This window comes from Carassius gibelio, chromosome A16 (assembly GCF_023724105.1).
Source record: "Carassius gibelio isolate Cgi1373 ecotype wild population from Czech Republic chromosome A16, carGib1.2-hapl.c, whole genome shotgun sequence".
Classification (NCBI taxonomy): domain Eukaryota; kingdom Metazoa; phylum Chordata; class Actinopteri; order Cypriniformes; family Cyprinidae; genus Carassius; species Carassius gibelio.
Genome location: NC_068386.1, coordinates 16355724 through 16382880, shown reverse-complemented (window position 1 = coordinate 16382880; position 27157 = coordinate 16355724). Strand labels below are relative to the sequence as shown.

The following is a 27157-nucleotide window of genomic DNA, read 5'->3' as shown; positions in this document are numbered from 1 at the left end:
ATAGTAAGAAAAAACAATAGAAAAGTTTAGCGACTCTCCATAAAACCCCTCACCACCACCCCAAACGCTCGCAGCCTCCACCGGAAATGAGAGAGAGAGAGAGAGAGAGAGAGAGAGAGAGAGAGAGAGAGAGAGATACTTTTGTTGTATGGAATGGTAATGGTTTTACATTCAGTTTGTTTAGTATGTTTGTATATTATATGAGACATATAATTTACGAGTGACATCCATTTTATTTACATTAATTGTGCATATAAAATTAGAATTTATATTTATTTTTTGTTATTTATTTATTTGCGCTTACAAATCTGAGAGGGGCACATGCCCAATTTGAATGAACATGACTGCTCTGTCTGCATAAAGAGATGAAGCACTGTTAAATGCTGTTTAATGCTTTATGTTGCTCTTTTCAGGAATACTAAACTTCCTGTCTCATTCTTACGTATGAACAACATGGCTGCCAAGACACCTGTCTGTCGAAACACTTTTATTGACTAAGGCTGGCAGTGTTACAGAATGAGGCTGATTATTGATCACTGATCAGATTTCTTTGCTTTCATCACTCGTCTGCACTGGACGAGCTACAGGCTGACCGAGGATGAGCGAGCTGCTGGCCAACATCTCCCTCCCTTTCTTTCTCTGTCCTCTTTCCTCACCCTCCCATCATCTGTCTCTCTTTTACTCTCTAGAGAGGGGTAACCCAGATTTCAAAAATGAATTGCTGCCTATTTCTCTTCATCTACCCCCCCACCCCACCCCCTCTCTGTCTGTCTCACTTCTCCTCATCCCCTCTTTCTGTTGGTAAAAACAGAATCAATCTTGGAAAGTGAAATTCGCCTCTTTTCCTCACCCCCTCTATACTCTCTATTGGATAAAGGAATATACGGCCATACAATACTCCTTCTTCTTTCTTTCCTGGAAAGCTGCTGTATCATCGTTCCCTTCATTCTTAATTTCCTTTTTGGGCTTTGATTCTTTTTTCAGTTGCGTTTCCTCTCTTGTAAACCCTCTGTTTGGTGAGCTTTTTTTCCTTTTCCTTTTTTATAAGCCAAGGATTGATTGCATAGAATAACAAGAGCCTTGAGAAGAAGTGAGAGGAAGAGGAGAAACCATACTGCCACATTTACAGGTATCTTTCTTTCTTTCTTTCTTTCATAAATGTAGTCGGTGTCACTGGTGGATGCCCTAAATTCTTTGTGTTTCCTTTCTTCAGTCTCCTGCTCTGTAGATCTCCTTTAATTAATGTGACGATCATTTGTTCAGTGTTGTCTCCTGTGTGTCATCATTCATTTCAGCTTTTCTTGATGCATTCTCTTTTATTAATGTGAGTCTGATCGATCCTAAAGCACTCCACTTCTGACTGACCTCAAATCAGCCAAAAAACAGCAGTCAGTTTATATAACAGATATTCAGTTGTATACCTTATATATATATACATATATATACATATATATAGTGTGTGATCGCATTAATAGTACTGTATAATAATTATATTTATTTAAATTATAATTAAAAGCATTTATTGTTTTTGTAATTTTAGTTAGAATTTCACTACTGAACACTATAAAATACATACACAATTGCACACACTCACACACACACACACACACATATATGATATGATACTTTAATACTAATTTAACAAATTGTATAAAATTAGAATGTGGGGAGACAATGAGCTTGCTGAAAGTGTGTAAGAGCAGGTGGTGGGAATCTGGTTGACACGGAGAATGTAGGGTGTGTGTGTGTGTGTGTATGTGTGTGTGTGTGTGTGTGTGTGTGCTTGAAGTAGGACAAAAGGTACACTAATCGCTATGCATTTTGAAGTCCCAGTGGAAGTTTCTCTTAGAGTGTGTATTAACCTCTTTTTCTCTCTCTGTTTCTCACCCTCCCTTTCCTCCTCCTGGGAATCTCTTCCTTTTGTTTCTTCAACATCACAAACTTAACTGCCGTCACATCCTATTGAATTCCTTCCTTTACATTCCATGTGACCTCTTATGCTTGATCTGTGTTTTTCCAGACATTTCTCTACTTGTTTATTCTCCCCCTTTCATAAATCCTCTTGTTGGTCTTTAACCCCTCGCTTCCAAAAACCCTGCATCCTTCTCCCATTCTTCTTCTTTGCGTCTTGCTCTGTCCAACTCAACTGGTAGCATGTCTACCCCAGTCTCTCCATCTCCGTCTCTGTCTCCCCTGGCCCTGTCCTCCCCATCTCCCTCCTCCTCCCCGCTCCCCTCTCCTCTTTCTCCTCCCCCCAGGCTGCCAGTCTTCCAGAGGAAGGGGGCTCTCAAGCACAAGAGGGTCATTGAAGTGAAGGACCACCAGTTCACAGCCCGATTCTTCAAGCAGCCTACTTTCTGCAGCCACTGCACTGACTTCATCTGGTACTTTACACCTTTAATACTGCTGGCCACATCAATAACTCCTAACATTATTATGCTGTAAACCGATACTTCTACCTTAACCTTTACACTGGACTGCATTTGTGTATTGATTTAATCCTAAAATCTTAATGCCCATTTCATAACTCATATCATAACTCCCTCTCAGTGCTGTACTGGCCTTGTCATGTAATTTGTAGTTCATTGTGAACTGTTACGTATAATCTCTTCAAATACAGTCAGCCATAACACTACATCATTATTTATGTATTAAAAGACAATATTTTAAATGTATTTTTCATAATTTGTTAAGTTATTTTCTTTCAAATCTTTTTTGTACTACACTATTGTTCAAAAGTTTTGGGTCAGTAAGAATTTTGAAAATGTTTTTGAATAGAGTTTCTTATGCTCCCCCAGACCACATTTGCTTAATCAGTAATGTTATTAAATATTATTTGTATTTCAAAAAGCTGTTTTCTAATGTAATTTTTTGTTATGTAATGTATTTAATATGTCTATAATTTATTCTGGTGATGGTCATTACTCCAGTCTTCAGTGTCACATGATCCTTCAGAAATCATTATAATAATCTGATTTGGAGTTCAAGAAACATCTCTTAAGTGTTTTTGTGGAAAATGGGATACATTTTTGCAATGTAAATGTCTTTACTGTGATCTTTGATCAATTTGATTCATCAATGCTGAATAAAATTATTCATTTCTTAAAAAAAAAAATATATATATATATAATATATATATATAATATATATATATATATATATATATATATATATATATATATATATATATATATATATATACTGATCCCAAACTTGGATGGTGGTGTATGTACAAAATGTCATTCTAAAAATTGCTATCTTCCAACAAGGCATATTTCCAAATGGACCATGCATAAACTTAAGCCGGAATAGAACTTAATCAAGCTTGTGCTTGAAAAAAAAACAACAACACCAACAATGTGCTAAGAATAAGTAATACACAATTCAACATATGCTGTTGCCAACTGTGTAAAGAAGTTAATTTATCTATAAATATTTTTATATTTCTACTGGAAAACAAGTCAAAAGAACTGACATTTACTAAAAGAGTTGGCATTTACTATGGGTACACTTTTGTTGACAGACACAGAGAGTGCAGAAGAACACTGTCCCACACATGTATTACATGACCACACTTGTTCTCAGTTTCCTCCATGCCTCATAAAACTCATGCCCTGAAGGGCCTCCTAAATTATGCAGTCCCCTCTGTTTGAGCTGCCATTTAACCACAAGCTCCACAGAACATGCTTAGAGCTGCGACTGGCCATATGGCCCATGCATTGCCCGTTTGTAGACCTCATGTTCATTAGAACTGCTCAGATAGCTTCTGATAGATGCACCTGTTTCTCACTCTGTCCTTTCACTTGAGTTCACAGAAGTTTTATTGGTGGGTCTTTTGGAATACAGTACAGCATGTCCAAAGTCTTGTGAAGTACATTTGTGTATATTTCTAGGTTCATAATTTTCATGAGCTACTCAAAGTACTATTAATCTGCTATATGCAAGTGGTATGAGTACCATCAGAATATTTAGAGAGTTTTTGAAGGGGAAAGACAAGACATCAGACTTTTACCATTACAAAGCCAACTGCAACATGTCTAGGAAAACTTTTTTTTTTTTTTTTTTTTGTAAAAATAAATAAATAATATTCTGAAATATTATAACTATTTCCGATGCTCATAGTAATAATAATTTCTGATCTTTCAAAAATCATTCTAACATGCTGATTTGCTGCTCAAGAAATCTTTATAAAATATAGGGCCAAATATATGTATATGTATATTTTTTTATTTTTTTATTTTTTCAGGATAGTATTTTATTATTATTATTATTATTATTTTGGCATTGAGATGACTGTGTGACTACAGCTAAATTTACCTACTGTAAGCTAACCCTACAGTAGATAGGGTTTTGTCTTTGCGTCTGGCGCCGATACAGGATGGCTGCCTCCGTGACGAGCTCCGCATACGTTTTACTTATCCAGAGTGAGAAAAAGGGCTGTCAAAATCACTCTGGACCCCTCACATCCAGCACACTCCCTCTTTGAACTGTTGCCATCTGGTCGACGCTACAGAGCACTGAGCACTAGAACGACCAGACACAGGACCAGTTTCTTCCCTCAGGCAATCCATCTTATGAACAGCTGATAATAACGGCGGACACACTACACTTTATATTTATATACACACACACTTTATTTATCTAACACACATACTTAGTATACACTTAAATTTTGCACACAATATATATGTACATACATAACTTCATTTTGTAATATACTTGCCTACAATTGTCATTTGTATATTGTTATTCACTATCTACTTATTTGTATTTTTTGTTCTTTTGTTGTGTGTTTTATGTTCTGTCGCTGTCATTCTGTTGTACTGCGGAGCTTCTGTCACGAAAACAAATTCCTCGTATGTGTAAACATACCTGGCAATAAAGCTCATTCTGATTCTGATTCTGATTCTGATTCTGATAAATCACTACTGAATCCTATTAACTTGAATCCTCTTTTCCCTCTCTCTGTCTCTTTGCCCTTGTCCTGTCTTAACCTACATTTCTGAGTATAAGTTGATGTTGATGGCTCACACTTCTCAAACCTTTTCAACTGGTCTGAAGGATGCTTATAAAGAGCCGTAGATAGTCTCAGATGCATTTAAGAGCAGATCATGCCCAAGTGTTGGGTGTCAACGTATTTTATTTTAGCACTTGAGGGATTTATGCTAAGTTGTGTTTTGCATAGCAAAGATATCAGGAGCAGAGCAACCTGCTATTATGGTGAACTGAAGAGCCTTTAAATTGCCTGTCAGATGAGGATATTTTGAAATGACCGTATCTGTCATGGGCACAGCAGCTCATGTCTTCTGTTTGCCCTCTGTGCTCATACACACACACTACAGCTCTCTATGATCTCCTCTTTTTACAAATCGCAATTACACACAAAATAATTAGATGGCATGATGTGAGTTGTTCTTTATGTTTTACAGGGGAATTGGAAAGCAAGGATTTCAGTGTCAAGGTAATCATTTTCAATGTATAACACATTTTACAAAGATTTATTTAATTTACACTTACATTCCACAGACAGGAGACAGGTACAGGAAACACAAAATAACTTCAGATTCTGCCTGGGACTTCTCGTCGGAGTTTTTTATATATCTAATTCACAGCAGTCTGTCTTTTGTTTTCATGTACCCTTTATTTTATGGGCTACATATGAAATAAGTATTGCTATCATGCATGAGGATCCAAAGATGTTACTAAATATTTACTAAATATTTAAAGGGGTCATCAGATGCTACATACACTTTTACAAGTTGTTTGAACTGAAATGTGTGTTGGGAGTGTGTGTACACAGCCACCCTATAATGATACAAATCCACCCATTGTTTTTATTTTTAATTTGCTAAAATCTTTACCCCTTTCTCAAATTGTTCCGATCTCTGATGCCTGTCTTTATGACATCACACAGACAGGCCCCTCCCACAATAGTTTGATTGACAGTAGTGTTTCAGCACAGACTGGAGTGGCGTCTTACCTTAGACCTGCCCTGAGTGAGCTGTCATTTCAACAAAACTATTTTACAGACTTTTCATTAAGACCCTTAATAATCATATTGACTTGTGGAAAATGAGCATCCGATGACCCCGAGGCCAAAGTGTAGGCATCTTTCATTGAAAAACCCATCAATTTGATCTGAATATTGGGGGAAGATATGTTCCACTGGATGTCTGTAGTGGTTATAGCCCTGTGAATATCTGAAAGCTTTTGCTAAAGCTTTTGCTTTTGCTAAAGCTGAGGCAGCAAAATCTGAGCAAAGACATTTTTTTGACCCAACTTCAAGTCCCAGCTTGTTGTCCTTTCTGATCTCAACCCACCCCCCACCAACCCTCTCTCTCTCTCTCTCTCTCTCTCTCACTCTCATATATATGACCGTATCTGTCATGGGCACATATATATATATATATATATATATATATATATATATATATATATATATATATATATATATATATATATATATATATATATATATATATATATCCACCCCCCCCCCCCAAAAAAAAAGGGTTCAAAAATTTAAGTCAGCATGAATTGACAGTTCACCATTTTTACAAGCATGTAATTGATCTTATTGTAAACGAATCATCCATGCATATGCTTATTTTTTGTTTTACATTTTCATTTTCATTAAATATTATAATCATTAATCGGCTTAAAGTCTACCTCTTTCTGATAATCAACTGCAAGCTCACATTTAGCATCACTACATTTAAAAAAAAGACCTATAGCAATTTAACAGGTTTCCTCTATTTAATCCCACTAGAACAGTGTATTTTTGCTGCATCATGATTTGTATCACAAAATATTACATTTAGGCCCAGATTTACTAACAGCTTGCTCCAAACCCTGTCTCCTGCAGTCTACTGTCAGGATACGCATTGAAACAGTAGTGATGAAACATTTATATTTGCATCTGACCTGAACGCATATGCATTTGTAAGAGTTTCCCTTACAGAAGCAAAATTTATGGGAGGAGAGTGTTTAAATGAATCATGCAGCGTGATTTACTATGTTTTGTGGGAGTCAGTTTATTGGTATTTACTTTATTATTTATCACCCAAAAGAAGCATGCACCAATGTGATATCATCAGCTCTGATATGGTATGTGTTTACTGACGAGATATGGTGTGTGTTTCTTTTAGTGTGCAGTTTCGTGGTGCACAAACGCTGCCATGAGTTTGTCACTTTTACTTGTCCCGGAGCCATTACTGGTCCCAAAGCAGAGGTATGTATGTTGTTCTCTGTTCATTTATACAGTATAGTAATAAAACAAAACGCACACCTTTTAGAGGTGTAAGTTATAGGGGCAAACTAAATAAATAAAAAAGTTAACTGCATACTCACTTAAGTGTCATTTATTAGTTAACAACATTTCGGGAAAACAAGCAGCATTTGTCAAGGTATGTAGGTAGTAGGTCATTTGTACAGCTGGTCATCTTTTGCCATTTAGCATTATTATTATTTTTTTTTTTCTTTCATTATTTTAGCTTGATCAGCATATAACTCTTCTTTTCATGCTTGATGTTCTGCTATGATCGCTGCAGTTCATCTTTTATTCTACTGTATCATCCATACCCCAACTGTCTCTCGCCTCTTCATTTTCACATTTTTGCACTGCAGGCCATTTATTTATTTTTTTGGCTGAGTAAGTCAATATGGAAGTAGGTCTCATGGTCACACTCATCTTTTCTTTTTCCTGACGAGCCTTTTATTGCTCTCTCTTGCATACCTTCTTTAAAAGAGGAGGCTTTAAAGAAAAGAATATCAATTTTCACTCTCTCTTGCTCTCTCTTATTCTTGCTACACTTCGATAAAACGTGCAGGCGATGTGATATGATGGTGTTACACTGCTACTCACACTCAGGTAGTGCAGAGTGAGTGTGAGAATATGTGTGAAAAAGAGAAGCAAGGAAGGGGCTATATTGTAACACACTTCCATTGCTCCATGTCCTAGTTTCATCAAAGGCATCATGGGCTGCTTCCAAAGGCTGTTTCAAAAGGCAGACAACTTAATTTTGCTGCCTCCAAATATACTTTCTTTATATCTCCACATCTTTTGTGGGGAAGGCATTCCCAGAATACACTGGGATAACGATGAAGTGAGATAAATGTTCATTATAAACGTACTGACTGTATATTTCATTCAATACAATTCAAATGTTCAGAAAAATGTTTCAGTGTAATTAAAAATAGATGATCTTACTCAATATCTGTGTTTGTATGTATTATGTATTATGCATAATATAATATAATATAATATAATATAATATAATATAATATAATATAATATAATATAATATAATATAATATAATATAATATAATATAATATTGTTAAATTTATTCAATATCAAGATCACATTAACTAAATTTTTACAATTATTTGGGTATATACATGTTGTTAGCATTTACATTTAATTCTGCTAGCCATGCAAGGATATAAAAAATGACTATAAATTATACTATAATAATATTATTATTCAAATAATTTTAATATTAGAATAACTTTTCAATTACTCTGATTTTTAACTTGTGAGAGTCTTTGGTTATATCCTGTGTTTTGCAGTCATTCCTAGATTGCATTGCAACAAGCTTGCTGAAAAAAAAAGTGTTGAAAAGTATACTTAAATTTATGCATTTAGCAGACGCTTTTATCCAAAGCGACTTACAGTGCATTCAGGCCATAAATTTTTTCTTATCATGTGTTCCCGGGGAATTGAACCCACAACCTTGCACCTGATAGCGCAATGCTCTACCAATTGAGCTACAGGAACACTACTTAAAATGTACTTATATAATAATATATTTGTTTATGTATTTTATCACACTGTTAGCTTAGCATGCTTATGTGAGACTCGTTTGAAATCAGTGTGCAAGTGAAGCTGGCACATGGCATGTAAAGCATTCCAAATAAGCCACTTCTTAAGATGCTGTCTTAAAAGTCTGCTTCCTATGGAGGTAGCATGACAACATACTAGTTTTTTTTTTTTTTTTTTTTTTAACAAAGCACAGTTTTATTTCACACTCTCTTTCAGGAGCATAGTTACAACTTTTTATGAGATTTAAGCAAAAAAAAAAAAAAAGTTGTAAAATGAGGTAAAGGAGGAGTGCTTGTGTACGGCTGTGTATGAGCGACTAGGCTGTATACGGAAGGGTAGACAATGATGCCTGTGTGAAAAGCAGATGAGGCAGACTGACAGAGAGGAAGAGAAGTGGAGAGGAAGATTGTCAGAGGATGAAGAAAAGGAGCAGACAGCATGCAGAGAGTGAGAATGAGGAGGAGAGAGAGAAGCCATGCTGGGGTGGAAAGGGTTTAGGCATTTAGGAGGATTCAGTTTTCACAGCTGAGCTGAACTCATATATTCATCCACCATTCATGCTCAAAATAGCCCTAGCTAATTGGCTCCAAGTGAAAAAGTCACTTCAAAATGAAGCCTTTCCTCTGGACCTTTAAAGAGAGAGAGAGAGAACCAGAGGGAAAGTAGTGTATCTGTTTATTTGTACATATGCTTGCTGTGTCAATGCATAAAGATAGTCCTAGAGCAAATAACAGTGTGACAGGGTTTCTTATCAGACACATATTTTGAATCTCTTTTTCTTTCTTTCATGGCCAACCTACTTTCAAGAACTGAACTGGGTGTACATGACGGCCTTCTGTGTTAAATACAATCACATCAAAGTGTTTTTTCCAATAAACAATTCAATAATTAACTTAGTATAAAAAAAATTGTATCCCTCTCTCCAGGATCTCAAGAGCAAACACAAGTTTAAAGTACATACATACTCCAGTCCCACCTTCTGCGATCACTGTGGGTCTCTGCTCTACGGCCTCATACATCAGGGCATGAAATGTACCAGTGAGTCCATTTATATAGAGATCCAAATTAAGTTCATCTAGATTAGTAGGCTGACATTATTTTATTTTATTTTATTTTATTTTATTTTATTTTATTTTATTTTATTTTATTTTATTGTTAAGACCACATTAGCTAAACTTGAAGTTTTTAAGTGGTTACTTGGTTATTAATTTACTTGCATTCTTGGTGCATGTTAAGATTTGCAACGTAATCCTACCAGCTGTGCAAGGATATATAAATGACTGTAATTTTTTATATTTATTAATATTAAATATTGAATTTGAGTTACATTAAATATTATTATTACTTTCACTTTCAGTGATTTGATACTTAATTTCATACAATTATATGTAACTGCAGAGTGATGTTTTTCAGGCTTTTAATAGATATCTCATACTGTATATTAGATTGAATTAATTCCCTTTAACTCTGGTTCAATCCATTTAATAACAACCATGTCATCTAATATAATTTGCATGACATGATACGCTTTTAGAAAATAATAAAGCAGGCGGTGGAAACTCACAGCACTTGCTGTTTCAGCATGTTGTCTCGTAAGGTACAATGTACTGCAATGGCTGTTGACACTGTTTATGATAAATTTAGAAGGTTTACAGTATTAGGCAGACTGCTTTTTATAATTATTGTTTTTGGACTAGTGAGAGACTGTAAGTCCATTATATATAATTTTTTTTTCTTTCTCTTTCACTTTTTCTCCCTCTCTTATTTGTGTGTGTATGTGTTTATTTGTTTCTGTGTGAGAGAGGTTGTGACATGAATGTACACAAGCGCTGTGAGAGCAGCGTCCCGAGCCTGTGCGGACATGACCACACTGAGAAAAGAGGACGGATTCGCCTGACCGTGCGCGGAGAGAAAGAAGACATATATGTTACAGGTGAATATAACTGTAACTTCATGAGTTTGAAACTAATGAACACTGTTAGACTTCTCAAACAGCACATTCATCAAAGCATTACACTGTATGCCCCATGACTTTTCTGTGGAAGCTTACCGTATTTTCCGGACTATAAGTCACACTTTTTTTCATAGTTTGGCTGGTCCTGCGACTTATTTATCTAAATTAATTTGACATGAACCAAGAGAAATGAACCAAGAGAAATGAACCAATAGAAAACATTACAATAGATTAAACATTACCTCTATGCTGCTCTCTCGTGGTTGTACACTGTAATGTTTTCTCTTGGTTCAGTCCAGTGCGACTTATATATGTTTTTCCTCCTCATGACGTATATTTGGACTGATGCGACTTATACTCAGGTGCGACTTATAGTCCGAAAAAATGTTTTACTTGTTATTAAATGCTACAAAACGGATACAATAATGTATACGGTATAATTTAGCCCTTTCCACAGCATTATGGGAAGAATTAGTAGGAAAAGTTTTTTTTTTTCTATTACACTTTTATTAAGAAAAGATTCAAAAATTAAGCTTTTGATAGCTTTCCCCAAGCTCAACCATTCCACCCTGTTTTTCAAGTTATTGTAAGAAAAAATTACATATCTATATTTTTTTCTTTAATATAAATATAAAGGTAAGTTTATCGACATATATCATCTATAATTTGGTTTTAAACGAGATAAACAGTGACAGCCTAATATAATCTACATCATATAATCTTCAAATGTATCTATTCTATAAGTTTTATGTAATATTTATTACTATGTAAAAAAATAACAATGTAAACTCTCTAGGATTAAAACGGAATTTACTCATGCCCCACGTTTTGGTAAAAGGATTGCAAAAAATGTCAAATCTCTTATAAAATGAATAGAAAATAAAACATCTGCCCTTATTTTATATCCTATCATTGGAAAGTGCTAAGTAATGTTTATTAAGATCCCCCTATTCATACCCCAGCGAAGAATTACTCCTTCGCTCACTGAGAGAATTTGCTATTTAAGGAAGCACACTGAAGATGCATCATGTGCCACATGGCACAGCTCAGCTTTCCTCCAGCAGAGAGAAATGTGTGCATATAGCATCATGAGGAAAAAGATAATTATACACACACACAATCTGCTGTTTTACAATGCATTAGCTGCACTGTGTCAACTTAACTAAGCCTGTGGCTCTTAGATCAGCACCACCATAGAGTAATTAGTGAGAAGACTACTAATGCTCTACAGAGAATGTGAGCATTTCAAATGCATTGTTCTTTTAAAGGCAACCGGCTTTCTGACTGTACAAAGCCTACCATCACAACCACAGAAATATTCAGTTTGCTCAGTTGCATAATATAATTAATGCACTATAATTCAATACGGTTATGTATGAACACACATATAATGAGTTCTCAATGTGTAATGTTTGTTTTAGTGCACGAAGCACGTAACCTGATACCCATGGACCCTAACGGCCTGTCGGACCCTTATGTGAAGCTCAAACTCATCCCTGATCCGAAGAGCCAGAGCAAACAGAAAACCAAAACCATCCGTTCTACACTCAACCCTATCTGGAACGAGAGCTTCACCTTGTGAGTCTTATTCGTGTTTCTTTGTTTGTATGCGCATACGATGCAGAAGATGGTGCTGCTGTGGTTTTCTGAGTGGGTGCTAGGCTATCTCTCTCAGTCCTGTCTGTGTGTAGTTCGGTGCGTGGGAGGCAGTGGGACAGGCGTTTGTCTGTAGAGGTCTGGGACTGGGATCGGACCTCACGGAATGACTTCATGGGCGCTCTGTCGTTCGGCGTCAGTGAGATATTCAGACGATCGGTCAGCGGCTGGTTCAAACTACTCAACCAGGATGAGGGAGAGTATTATAACATCCCTGTACCTGACGCAGACCTGCAGGTACTCTCTCATATCATCTGCATTTTATCATAATTATAATTCATTATACTGATTCCAGTTGATTTTTTTCTGTTATTTGATCCGACCAGATTTACAAATTTTTAAACAAAATCTGATTATTTAATTTTTGGTAACATTCTTGGTAACATGTTTTTTCTATCCCACTTTTCTATTGTCTTAAAACTGAATATACACCAACTCATAGGGACTCGTGTCACTGTCAGGTCCTAAACTGAGGTATCCATGGGGAAACAAGCATTTAAATCATACAGAATAAGTTTATTATTATATATATATATATAAATTTATTTTTTTTTTTTTTTTTTTTTTTTTTTGAGAATATAAAAATGCTGAAAGTTTGCTGTGAGGGTTAGGTTTAAGTGTAAAGTTGGTGTAGGGTGATCAAATATACGGTTTGTACAGTATAAAAACCATTACGCATATGGAGAGTCCCTACAAGGATAGTAAACCAGATGTGTGTGTGTGTCTGTGTGTATGTGCGTGCATACGTGGTCCTAGTATTCCCTACATTATGGACTGAATGTCCCCATAAAATGTACTAAATAGTAATACCAGTAAATTTTGACCTTGTGGGGATATTTTTTTGGTCCCAATAAGGAAACAAGTGTATAAATCACACAAGAAATCTTTTGAAAATCTTAAAATGCAGAAAGTTTTTTGTGAGGGGCAGGTTTAGGGGTAGGGGGATAGAAAATACAGTTTGTACAGTTTAAAATCCTTTACGCCAATATGTTCCCCATAAAATATGGAAACCATGGTGTGTGTGACATTTGTGTTGTGACCAGCTATACAGCTCATTTTTAAACATTTTGTACATTAACACAAGTTAATGCAATTACTAAAATGAAATATAAATGAATACAGCATTTATTTATCAATATTAGTTTCTACATTACACTTATACATTTTTAATATTTTATGTTTTTTAAATTAACAATAATTGTTTTACTATTAACTAAGGTGAATTGATAATAAACAGTATATTTGTAAATTAAAATTTACAATTAACATTACTATGTTTTTAATAAATAATTGTATTTTCAATCAACAATACAGTAGATCCAAGTTTTGATCATCTGTATCACTCATTGGTACATTACTAAATTTAATTTAATGAACGATTCAAATAAAATATCTGTATAGCAACTTCTGTGAATTTTAACAAATAGAGATGTATTGTCTCCCTATTAGCAATTTTTGTCTTACCTATCATAAGCACTAGTAAGGTGTGCAGCCCGCAGCTTTTGGGTTGCCTTCCATAAGTTGTGGTAAAAGCAGAATCGTTGTTGGCTCAGATCTTCAAGACTAACTATAAAGCATCATTATTGTGCCCTTGAGCAAAGCACTTTACTCCATTTTGTTCCAGGTGAGATTATCCCTGTGATAGGTGTACTGTAAGTCACTTTAGATAAAAGTGTCAACATGCAACATTCAGCCAAGAGAGTGCTGTAGAAGCCTAGGGCCATCTCAGGTCCACAGATAAACACATCAAGCTAAAATTCTTCTTTTTGACACCATGGAGTCACAAACAGCCAAATCTACAAATGTCCTCTTATTCTGACTACATTCTCAAGTCTTCCTTAGTGAGCACCTTAATTGTGTCGCTTTCATAACACATCCACAGGAGGGCAGTGTAGTTCTTTGTTGAAACAAAGTATGCTTGTGCTCTTTCTCTCTCTCTCTCTCTCTAACTCACTCATCCCATCTTTCTCCTAATTTCTGAAGGTACCAGATGTTGCTCTCATGCCCTCTGTTCCTCCTGCTCCTGTTACTGTGACGGCGCCTGTTCCTTCTGTGACCCTGCCTGCTCTGAGTCCAGCTCCCACTGCACTGCACATGAGCAAAGGCCGAGTCAGGCTGCATGATTTCAACTTCCTCATGGTTCTGGGCAAAGGGAGTTTTGGCAAGGTGCTTGAAATAACCTAAACTTTTTTTCATATACATATACACATACAGTGGGATCCAGAAGGCCGCAATGAAAAAGTGATATTCAAAATCAAATTTGAGCCTGGAAATAAATAAAGTTTCAGGGGTTAGAAAAATGAGAAACAATGAAACGCTGTGATGCAAAATGCAAATCACTGACATTTGGACCCTGCTGGATGTGTAATAAATGGTTATATTTCTCCTCCTGGTTGTCAATGGAACAGAAATCTTTCAAGGAGACTCTCCAGACTCAGACTCAGACAGCACTCCCACAGTCCACCCACTCTGTTCACTGATCGTCTGACGCATATTGAACACCAAAATGGCAAGCGCTGACTATAATCAACAAGTTTCAGTCTGTTTGGCTGAACTTCCAGGAGTTAAGACAACATCTTTTTTTTTATTAGTCTGTCAGTAAACAAATTATATTTACAAGGTAATGAGTTGATACAGTGATTACTTTAAAGGACAAAATAATGAGTCTGGAAGATTAGATACATCAGTGACAAAAATATGTATATATATATTAGTCCCTTTCAAGTTAAACCAGCATATGCTGGTTAGATATGTTTTGAAGCATGGCTGCTGTTCATGTGCTGGTCCTAAACTGGTCAAAAGCAACTAGCTCAGGACCATCTTAGGATCAGCACATAACCAGTTCATTCAAAACATATCCAAAGAGCATATGCTGTTTTTTTTTTTGTTTTGTTTTTTTTCAACAGGAACTACAGGAAACAAAGGGTACAAAGACATTTTTATCGAGCTAGACTTCTGGTGAGAAATAACACAAACACTAGACCAGAGTAAAACTTTTAAGTTTGCATGTGTCAAATCAAATTTAGTTTTGAAGAACTGTTGCTGTATCTGAAATCAGATCCTGTTCAGTTGGGAGCTTGGGTACTTGAACTTTGGACTTTTGAACATGGACCTGGACTTCGACTGCAGTTATGATATTTGTTTTAGGTCCTTTTTTGCACACTATTTTATGAACGCTGTGAATTTGGACATACTAATCAGCTCACACACACTGGTTTTTATTTATTTATTTTAATTATTTTTGTCCACAAGGTGGCAAAACTGGCCCAGATTGTGGTTTCACAAAGAAAAGGCAGAGATGGAACACAAACTACTGGAGACCGTAACAACAATAGATTTCATCAAAGTATACTTTGGGCTTCAGCCTAAGTTAGTGGGTTTGGGACACAGAACAGATTTTTAATGCCGAGCGTCAGACTACATGAGACTGCACTCAGCCATCAACAAACACGTCTACTTCCATGTTCCCTGTAGATGCAATTAGGAGTGCAAAGGGTACCGTGTCCTTGGAACTGAATTAGGCCCTTGTCTCATTCGTTCCTGCTGCTGCTAATTCAGGAAGAAGGGGAAACGCTAAAGCTTTGGTCTCAGCTGCAAGAGGAGGGGGCTGATTTCCCTATCTAAAATTTGCAGCTGTGGCTCTGCTTCACTTCCTCTAGGAGGCAGAAGCTCTGACTCAAGGCCCAGTGAGATGCAGACCTCATTCACCTTAAAATACCTGAAGCTATGTAGGCACACAGTCATTTTTGTGTTCGGCCAGTCCGGTTATGTGATAAATAAGGCTGAATTTGTGATACGTGTAAGAAAAACAGCTTGTGATTGCGAGTCAAGAGAAGCCCTGGGAGTGTTGGAATATTTCAGTGTGAATGCATTGTTTCGGTCAAACAAAGCACTGTTCCTCTGTCTGCGCTGAACAGAATCTAAATGCTGTTGTCGTGTGTCAGCGCAGAGCACACAAGTAAAGGACTCTGAGCTGTTTGATCCCTGAGGAAGAATGACATGAGAGTGTGTGTGCATTTACACTCTTTGCTTGAGCGTGTGGGGGAATGTTTGTTGCCTTTGTTGTTGTGCTCATGTACAGTATATAAAATCATTTTAAAATAGTGTGTGTGCACGAGTATATCTGGTGAGCATGCACACATGCGCACGCTTTGTGTGTGTGTGTGTGTGTGTGTGTGTGTGTGTGTGTGTGTGTGTGTGTCCTCACAAGATATTTGGTTATATAAGAGGCCAGGGTTATACTCAGTAGACAGCACATCCTCCAGGGCATAGAACCGTGCTAAAGAAAGGATAGAAACGAGGGAAGAGATTAAAGAGAGGAGCAGAGGAGAGAGACCTGGGACCCAGAGATAAAAAATTACACAAAGCAGGGAAAAAAAGACATTAAGGGAACAGGATCACACAAGTAAATGAAATGAAAGAATATCTGTTCTTTTTTAATATATATATTTTTTATTATTATTATAGGTAATCCTCCCTTGTGCATGTTAAACTCGCTTTGAATGATGTTTTTTGCTCTCGCTTGTGTTTGCCCAATTGAGTCGCAGATGCAGGCAGATGCAGCAGATGCAGATGATGAACTCTAAATGATTAATGTTCAAGAAGTGTTAGTGCAAGGTTTCCTTGTCATCCCGCAGGTCCTGCTTGCAGAGGAGAGGGGCAGCGAGCGCTTGTTTGCAGTGAAGGTGTTGAAGAAGGATGTGCTGTTTCAGGATGAGGACACAGAGAGCGCCATGGTGGAGAGAAGAGTGCTGGGCCTCGTGGGGCGACCTCACTTCCTGACCTCCCTCTACTGCGCCTTTCAAACCGAGGTCTGTGTGTTCATCGCTGTGTGTGAGAGCGTGTTAAAGATTAATGATTAAAAGAGAGTCGGAGCCTGGGGATAAGGTTAATATATGCTTATGCACATTTGTAAATCATGAAATATATTTGGGCTTCATCCCTTAGTGATGGAACAAATCTGCTCTTCACCTTCAAGGCAAGTTTTAAATCGCACTTCTGACATTCTTGCACAGCTGGAACACAAGTATTTACATTTTATGGGGACACATGTTCACATGTGGTCTCCTAGGGCAGAAACTGGCTATTTTCAAACATGAATGCAATAAATCTTTCGTTTTTGTTGTGCTGGTTGATAGTACACTGACACCTAGTGACATGGATGCAGCATCACACTTTTTAAGGTACTGATGGCATTCTGCAAGTGATAGTGTTTGTGGACACAGGATTACCAAGACAAAGCAAAGCATGTTGGATTTACCATAACTACATGATTCTGAATTATAAAAAAATGTTTAGTATCTTTATAAATCTTCTAAATAAATTTTGTAAACTCTGACTCTCAGTCTCTTTGACTGTTGCAATGTAATGCTGAATCTATCAAATGATGGCAGCTTAATGTAGTAAAATGTAGTAAATACTAAAAGTAGTTATCATGTATTATTTCTGTTTAATAATACCTATAATTGACTATTATTGTCTTATTAATCCAAGGTTTATCTGAAAATGAGCAAAAGACTTACAATACAGTTTAATGTAGCTAGAGGCTTTGTCTGTTGATTACTCAAATTATACATTTGATTTGGGTGAAACAGTCTGAGAACAGTCTAGCATATCCAGATTGCCATCTAGTAATTACAGTTATTAAACAATGTAACTGAACAATATTCACCTGGGCATATGATTTCAAAATGGCCACCCCTCTGAGTTAACCCACTCCGTGTAAAATAAAAAAAGCTTTTATTAGGCTACTAATAAACCTGGATTCTTCACCATATGTGTACATCATATATCTAAAGAAATGTTCTTTTTAAAGAAACTGCACCGCTCTTGAGCTTCCTACAGATTAATGACTGTATCAGCTATGGAGTAAAGGTGTTTAATCATAGTTAAAATGCAAGCATCTCTGTAAATATATTTCTCTTACCTCATTAAATGGTTGTTTATAGTGGCTAAGAATGGGACCGATAGATGAAATGAATTTGCCCTGAACAAAGCAGTCTTGAGAGGGAGACAAATCACAAGAACAGATTGATTTTACAATATTGACTAACGGTGTATAAAATGTCAACAGGAACAATGGGTGAACGAAATAACAGAAGCTTCTGACAATGTAATAATTATGTTCTTGGAACGCTGTCATGTCAAGTCCCAAACTGGCAACCTGGAACAGCCTATGTAATAAAAGGTTATTCGTTGATCATTTTGTCTATTTCACTCTGAAATGATAATAATTTTTGTACCTATTGAATCTGAAGGGCTGTTTTGGAATGTCAGTTGCCTCATTTTGCTTTGAAAAATGACTTTTCATAAGGCTAATTGTCTGACCTCTTTCAGTAGACACGTATTGCAAAGTGACAATCAACCTAATTGAATACATTGGCAGCTTTCTCTCTGAAAGAGTAAGAAATATTAGTGTGTGTGTGTGTGTGTGTGTGTGTGTGTGTGTGTGTGTCTGTGTGTGTCTGTGTTCGTGTGTGTCTGTGTGTCTCTGTCTGTGTGTGTGTGTGTTTGTGTGTGTGTGTGTGTGTGTGTGTGTGTGTGTGTGTGTGTGTGTGTGTGTGTGTGCGTGCGTGTGTGTGCGTGCGTGTGTGTGTTTATGTTTGGCTTTAATGGTTTGTGAAGGTTTGAATTACTATTGTTGAATCACTTGATTTTTTTTCTCCCGTCGACTGAATTTGTAACACACACTCTATGTGACTGTGTTTGGTAATGATTTCTTTGTGTAGCCTATGTCTCATTGTATCAAGTGCAAGAAATGGAGTTTCCTGTCAAAGCTATCAGTTGCCCAGAAAAATGCAGCATCCCACTGGTCAGAAGTTCAAGTCCTACAGACACCAGATGCTGTAGTCAGATGTGTCTGGAGATAGAGTGGGCTGTTATCTTGCCTTGGCTGTAGGTGACAAATACAGAAGCAACAGATCAAACTTGCTGGTCTCATCTTACAACACAGAGTTCACGCAATTCATTGTACAGGGTTTGTAAATTACAGTTAGATTTTCATCATTACTCCAGCCCCCAGTGTCAAACGATCCCTCAGAACGAATTATTTTGAAAATTTTTGAATCTTTACCCATGCTTTAATGTAAGAAAAATTAGATTTTTCTGCCAGTGAGTGATCACAAGATCTCATTTCTATTCATGAACTTTTGTCATTTAATTTGACTGATTGCTAATCTGCTGTGACATTTGCTGTATTATTTACTTGCACAGCATGAGAACAAGCGAACTGATTGATGATTCATTTCTGATTCCTATTAGTATGATGAGATTGCATATCTGCTGATTACTGATGATGAGTTTTGTGTTGTAGGATCGTCTGTATTACGTCATGGAGTACGTGAACGGTGGTGATCTTATGTTTCACATCCAAATCGTTGGCAAGTTTAAAGAACCGCATGCAGCGTGAGTTCAGCACAGCGTTTTATCTTAAAGGATTAGTTCACCGGAAAAAATAAATAAATAAACATCTGCTGATAATGTACTCACCCTTTTTGAGAAATTTGGAGAAATTTACTATTACCGTATTTTTCGGACTAAAAGTCGCACCTGAGTATAAGTCGCATCAGTCCAAAAATACGTCATCATTAGGAAAAAATCATATATAAGTCGCACTGGACTATAAATCGCATTTATTTAGAACCAAGAATCAAAGGAAAACATTACTGTGTACAGCCGCGAGAGGGCGCTCTGTCTTCAGTGTAGACTACAGGAGCACTGAGCAGCATAGAGCACCCTCTCGTGGCTGTAGACGGTAATGTTTTCTCTTGGTTCATGTCTCTTAGTTCATTTCTCTTGGTTCATGTCAAATTAATTTTGATAAATAAGTCGCACCTGACTAGAAGTCGCAGGACCAGCCAAACTATGAAAAAAAGTGTGACTTATAGTCCAAACAGCTGATAAAAACATCACAATAATCCACAACAATTTCTTTAATCGTACTTGCCTTTTCACTTTTTGTACTGTTGAAGTACTTCTTTTTTTTCGGTTTCTAAATACACCTGTTTAGTTTCATCCTGTCTTGCAGTGGAAGAATGTGTTTTTAATGAGAGATTTTGTTGTTGGCAGGTTCTATGCTGCTGAGATCGCTGTGGGTCTGTTCTTCCTGCACAACAAAGGCATCATATACAGGTACAAGACATGATGACGGTCTCCTGTCACAACCACACCATATGTTACAGGCACTTAATATCCTCTCGCTCTCGGCCTGCAGAGATCTAAAGCTGGACAATGTCCTGCTGGACAGTGAAGGACACATAAAGATAGCAGACTTTGGGATGTGTAGAGAAGGCATGATGGAAGGGGACACCACTCGGACCTTCTGTGGCACACCTGATTACATCGCACCTGAGGTTTCCTTTACTCTGTCTCCATCCTTCCTCCTGCCGTCTGATTCATCTTCTCTTCTCCATGACCTTGGCTCTGTGTTTACGTGAACACTCAGTGGATGTGCGCAGTCAGCACATGTCTGCGTGTATGTGCATCTACGTGTCTCTGTGTGATTTCATTTAGGTTCACTGCGGTGTTTACCACACGGCGACATGATGGACATCCCGCTCGAGTGATGTATGTGCTAAATCGTCAATGTTTGTGTTTTGCTGTGTGATGGATGGAAAGGCGATGTGAATGTGGGTCTAGCATCAGTACTGTATTATCCCAGCAGTTAAACTGGCTCACATTGATCACATTATGTAAAAAAAAAAAAAAAAAAAAAAAAAAGTCATCGATCTTTGTGTCCCTGCCATTTTGAAAAGATGCAATATGTGTCCCTGCAGGCAAGGAAATTAATCTCTCTTTCTCACGCTGTGACACACACTCATGGCTGACACAGAGACACTGGCATATTTATTGTGTAATTATCTTTAATATGATTTTCATGAGCTTATCTGCACATTGAAGGACTGTAATAGCATCCATCTAACTATGTAGTGGGAATATTTCTAATTTATATGATTTTGAGAATCACTTAAGTTTCCAACATGCTTCATGTTGATTTGCTCTATCTTTTTAAAAAACATAACAATGTGTATTAATTGATTCTATATAACTAGTATGCTACTGTTTAATAGTTTGAGTTCGCTAAGTTTTCTTGAATGTTTTTTTTTTAAAGATTTTTAAAGAGAATGCTCATCAAGGCTATTTTGAAATATTTACTTTAAAATGTTTAAAAATGTAATTTATACCAAAATAATTGATTCGTGTGATGTAAAATCAGATTTTTCAGCAGCCGTTACTCCAGTCTTCAGTGTCACATGATCGTTCAGAAAGAAACCATTCTAATTTGCTGATATGGTGCTCAAGAAACGTTACAATTATCATCGAAGTTGCGTTGCTTAATAGATTTATTTTTTTATTTTTTTTTTGATTCTTTGATGCATTTATTTGAAAAGGAAATCTTTGGTAACATTATGCTTCCTTGCTGAATTTTTTTTTTTTTTTACCTCCCAACGTTGACCCCACACTTTTAAACGATAGTGTAGGTATTTCATTATATTGAATAAATAGCTTTTTAATGATATACATATTTTATAAATGATGTATTTATAAATGCAAATGGAATAATAATATAAATACAATAATTACATCATCCCATATATTCATACTAAATGTAGTTACATTAAATATAATTAAATTTTACTTTAAATAAACAATTTTACCTTAAATCCAAACTATAATTCTACATCCTGTTTGCTACCTCTAAACAAATTACAGAATTTAGTTAGAATTCAAAAGGCATTCTCAGTTAACATTTTGGGAAATCTTCACTAAAACCGTTATAACAGATCTGTGTTGTTTTCAGATTGTGGCGTATCAGCCGTATGGTAAAGCAGTGGACTGGTGGTCATATGGAGTCCTCCTCTATGAGATGCTGGCTGGGCAGGTTATTTTTCATCCTCTGCTTCCCTGAACCTTTAATTTAGTCCTTTTCTCACTAGATCTTCATTCCCGGCACCCTCTCCCTCTGTCTCTCTCTTTTCATCAGCCTCCTTTTGATGGCATAGATGAGGAGGAGCTGTTTCAGTCCATCATGGAACAGAGCGTTTCATATCCTAAGAGTCTCTCCCGGGAGGCTGTGGCCATCTGCAAAGGGGTAATCTACTTCTTATTCTTTCATCTCTGCTGCACAGTGCAATCTATTCCATCGTTAATACTAACATAACCTCCAAAAAATTTACTTAAATTAGCATACAAGTGTATTTCCATCCTTTCTGTTTTTCTTACCCTCGTTCTCCATCTGTTTCTCTCCCAGCTCCTCACGAAGAACCCTGCCAAGCGTTTGGGTGGAGGAGAGGAAGCAGAGAGAGAGCTGCGGGAGCATCCATTTTTCCGCTGGATAGACTGGGACCGGCTGGAGAGACTGGAGATACAACCTCCCTTCAAACCCAGAAGTGTCAGTATCACCTATCACCTCACCTGTCTCTGTGTGTGGGTCAGGCTTCACCCCAGAAATGCCCCACAATGATAGTAAAATGATAGTCTGGATTATTAAACATGCTCAGTAATGTCTCACAACAATTTCAAAATACAAAAAGCTTATGGTTTAAGCTTAAGGGTAGAGAATATAAAAAAAAAAATTAGCTGAATAGAAACATTAAATTAAATGGAAACTCCCTACCATGATAGCAAAAAATGTGTATTAAATATTAAATAAACAAAGGATTCAGGATTCAGTCAGTAATTTATTGACAAATAAATATATGGATGGAAGGATGGATGGATAGATTAAAAAAAAACTTTTGTGTACATTTTACACTTAGTTAACTTTATTTAATTTTTTTTTACTATTTATTGTAATTAACTTTAAATAGAACCAATATACATTTTGTTATTGTCCTCATTTTCTTAGGAAGATAAATGTTGCCCAGTGTGTGTATGTGTGTGTCTTTGTTTTGTTCATTTAAAACCGTAACCATGTAAATGGAAGGTTTTGATGCGCTCTGCCTGCTCCTCCTTATTATTTTCAGTGTGCATCTGTGCATGTGTGCGTGCACATTTACTGGGGTTATTTTGTCTTGTAAGCGGTAAGCCTGGCCTTTATTGCCTGTAGCTCTATGCCCATATTATGCATGCTAATCTACGTGGATATTATGCTGTGTCAATGTATGTGAGCAAAGCAAATAAGCAGAGGTGCGCTAAGTTCACAGCACTGAACTGATGTCAATAGCATTCACATAATTTGATATTTACTAGAAATAAACTTAACCCAATGGATTCTTTTTGACATTCCCACAGGGAGGCAGAAAAGGAGAGAACTTTGATAATTTTTTCACATCGGCCCCCTCTGTCCTCACACCTTCTGACCCGGATGTTCTTGCCGCCATAAGTCAAGAGGAATTCCAAGGCTTCACCTACATTAACCCCGAATTTCCCCCCACACCCCTCACAGCTGTCTGAAAAAAACATCTTTGGACTTTTTCTGCTCCTGTTCACGATTTAAACTACAGTGACAAAAAAAAAAAAAAAAAGGATTGTGTAATTTGACTTCAGCATGCATGCAATAGTCTTAATTAGACCAGCCATCACATTCTAAAATGATACCACATTGATTTTAATCATATTAACGGTAAAACAACTAAGCATTAATAATATTTAGCCAGTCCACTTTGAGAGTATCAGCCTGAATTATTTAGGGATCAGGCATTCATGCCATTATCTCATTGGACAATAAGATCTTATTGGATATCCCTTTGGATGCTAGTAGTTGCCATGACCTAATTATAACGGAGTACACCATAGAAACCAGCATGAACATGATTTCCCCAATGTTTTAAAGTTCACTTCAAGTAGATTTTTTTTTTATCTCAGATCAAGCTAATGTGGTTCTGCTTGTCTTTTTGTAAGATCATGTTTGGTTTCGGTAACTAAATAAGTGCAGAGAGGTGAGCAAACACTGGTAATCCTTTCATTTAACTGGTATAGAAACTCTGTATTATAATTTAGGAGTCACACACGTGATGGCTAGATGCAAAAAAAAAAAAAAAAAGATTAATGCTTAAGCATATAAACTATTTGTTTGTGACATGAATGTTAGTGCATACTGTATATCTCTGTAGATGTGTTAGAATTCAATCCAAATATGATTCTATACAATCTATACAAGTTTGTGTCGTTTTAGTATTTTACAAAAATACGTTTTTGGGATCCATGTTATTAATACAAATGACTTTATGAAAAACACAAATTAAGATAATTATGATTTATCCCATATATTTATATACATATCTATATAAAGTATGTGCAGTGTATTATATTATATTATTTCAATAATAGAAATTTTCTATGAACATTTTAAACTTCATCAGCATTTTTACATCAGCATAAAATAAAAATGTGCATGGCATCATGTTTTGCAACCTCTAGTTTAAGATAAAACATTCCCAAATGTTATCAACCAGGTATTTTGTTTATAGTGCACAGGATTAATTAAATGAAATTAACAATGTCAATTTGGTCTCAAAATCTCACATTTTTGGGTGAATTCATTTAGTGTTTTTTTTTTTTTTTTTGTATAAATATGGTTAGGTCTCAGAGATCATCATGCACATGATGCCTGACCTGGAATGACCTACAGTAAGTCAGCACGCTGTGCCCAGATTGTAATATAATTCTAATATAACTTGAAAGTTGCACTGATGACAAAATACTGCCAACAGAAAAGTGGGAACATTTCACTCATTACATGGGGACTGTTAAGAAAAAAAGTGTGAATTTGGAATGGAAATAATTGAAACATACTTATTAATTAATAAGAAAATTGATAACTGCCTGATTATTGTCGACATTCCCCAGCCTTTAATTTCAGTCGTCATGTTGCTGGTCTTGTGGTTATGTAAATTGTATATTTTGTAAATCAGGCTGTTTTCAGTTCTGCTCCTGGAAGTCCAATCTCGTTTCTACAGATTGGTTCCAGCTATACAGCACACCTGCCAAACGTTCAGATGAGCAGCCGTGCTTGTTTTGAGGTTGGAACTAAACTCTGTAGTTAGAATTACATAAACAACTGTTACAAATGTTCTAATTAGTGAAAAATCCATGTATTGACGTATTTATGGTATATACTATGTCCCTATGTGTTTCCAATCACAATAAACGATTCAACCTCAGTATCAAAGATAATTTGATTAAATGTGCAATTGTGCATAATAGATAGATTTTAGTTTTGAAATAAAATAGTAGTTTTGTGTTTTCAAATTGTGAAAATAAAATAGATGCAGTAAACTGAGTACTTTTGTGTGTGTTTACTCCATCATTGACTTGTTTGGCCTCGTCTCACTGGTCAGGTCTCTGGAGTCTGTGCTCGTGCTGATGAGATGACAGACCTTCACGCTCATCTCTCAATCTTAAGACGTTCTCTCTCCACTCATCGCTCCATCAGTGCCATCCCAGTGGGCTCGAGTGATATAACAGGATACCCTGCCTATTAAAAACTACCCTAACCTCCTTACTGTAACTGTCTTCATCTCCGTCACTCCTCTTTTTTTGTAATGCTCCACTCTTACTTTCTTTTTAGTTCTGTGACCTCATCTTTTGTGTTGAACTGAAGATTTCCGGCCTCTGAAATTGATAAAGGTTTGTTAAAAAAATCTAATGCTTTGAGAAACGCTTGCTTGTCATGCATAATCTTTTTCTCTCTCCCTTCTTCACTTCTTGAGGTCAGAGTGTACTATGCTATTGATATCATGCCTAAAAATACTTTATCATGAGGATGAGGCCACTATGAAGTGTAATGGGACTAACAGAGAATGAGATGAGGTTTGACTCCATCAGGGATGATGAGAAATGTGAGCATTTATCTGAGCTTTTTTTCTGAATTTAAAGTGTACATGTGTTTGCAGATAAGAAAGAAACATCACATCTCTGTAATATCTCAATTGTTTCTCTCAGATTTTGCTTTTGTCGGCTGCTTCTCAAAAGACCCCAGTAATCCTACATTTATCTAATTAAGAGTTTCAGAAGAAACTTTGTCATCATGCTGCACATTTTCCTTTGTTAAATCCAACCAAGATTTAGAGACGTGTAAATCTTGGGTGTCCCTGCAAAGACCCTTTGAATTATGACCAATTGTTAAGAGAAATTGCACTAATTATTCATTTAAATTATGCTGCTCTGTCTTTCTTTCATTACCTGAACTAATCTACTTAAATTCTCGGTCTCTTTACATAAGGGAGAGTGCTGGAATTTGGCAGGTCTACACTTTTAGAGAGACACCAATTTTATTCACACACTTACAGCCATATTAGGGGTGTACTGATATTAAAATTCGAATTAATGGGCCAATTGTATTTGTTATAATTTATTATTTTTAATTTTTAAGTTATGGCTATTACCCAATCAAAATTATCTAATATATAATTTAGTAAAATTACTGGCTCAGATTAACTTAAAGTGAACAAAATATAACTGCAAATGTAATATAAATGCAAAAACTGAGAAAATTAGCATGGATATCCTCTACTGGCTGTAAAAATCCAGTATCGAATAAAACTAAACCTACAATCAATCAGTCAATACTCTCTTATCGGCTGATAACTGGTATTTGTAAGCCATAAATGGTTTGCAATAACAACTATTTTTTCTTATCAAAAGCACTGACACCACACATTGGCTTCCTTCTTTCCATCCATCCAAAATACGAAAGTACATTTTATATTGCGCATTACTACGCACAACGTCTGCGTTGCTTTTTGCTCGCTTTCGTTTTGCCGTGAAAAAAAGAGAGATTGT

At 36.3% G+C, this 27157-nt stretch overlaps 1 protein-coding gene across 3 annotated transcripts; it reads left to right on the top strand.

Moving 5' to 3' along the window:
• On the top strand, nt 1-25655 carry LOC128029992 (protein kinase C alpha type). Of its 3 annotated transcripts, XM_052617444.1 has the most exons (17): nt 13-1129; nt 2021-2384; nt 5430-5461; nt 7149-7231; nt 9750-9861; nt 10628-10756; nt 12199-12355; nt 12469-12670; nt 14417-14599; nt 17071-17244; nt 19746-19837; nt 20501-20563; nt 20646-20784; nt 22233-22313; nt 22416-22523; nt 22683-22823; nt 23666-25655. In XM_052617444.1, exons 2-17 carry the CDS (start codon nt 2155-2157, stop codon nt 23825-23827), a joined length of 2088 nt encoding a protein of 695 aa, XP_052473404.1. In that variant the 5' UTR covers nt 13-1129; nt 2021-2154; the 3' UTR covers nt 23828-25655. The 3 variants fall into 3 exon arrangements, 1 of the variants encoding a protein (XP_052473404.1); XR_008187768.1 differs by lacking the exons at nt 22683-22823; nt 23666-25655 and adding an exon at nt 20945-20998 and having other exon boundaries at nt 1-1129; nt 22416-22472; XR_008187767.1 differs by lacking the exons at nt 22683-22823; nt 23666-25655 and having other exon boundaries at nt 4-1129; nt 20646-20998; nt 22416-22429.
• Nucleotides 25656-27157: the final 1502 nt, after the last annotated feature.

Excerpts from the sequence above, each read along its gene's own strand:
- LOC128029992 (XM_052617444.1), top strand. The coding sequence starts at position 2,155 with ATGTCTACCCCAGTCTCTCCATCTCCGTCTCTGTCTCCCCTGGCCCTG. Across the intron at positions 7,232-9,749 it reads TTACTGGTCCCAAAGCAGAG|GATCTCAAGAGCAAACACAA; the intron begins GTATGTATGTTG and ends CCCTCTCTCCAG. Across the intron at positions 20,785-22,232 it reads CTGATTACATCGCACCTGAG|ATTGTGGCGTATCAGCCGTA; the intron begins GTTTCCTTTACT and ends TGTTGTTTTCAG.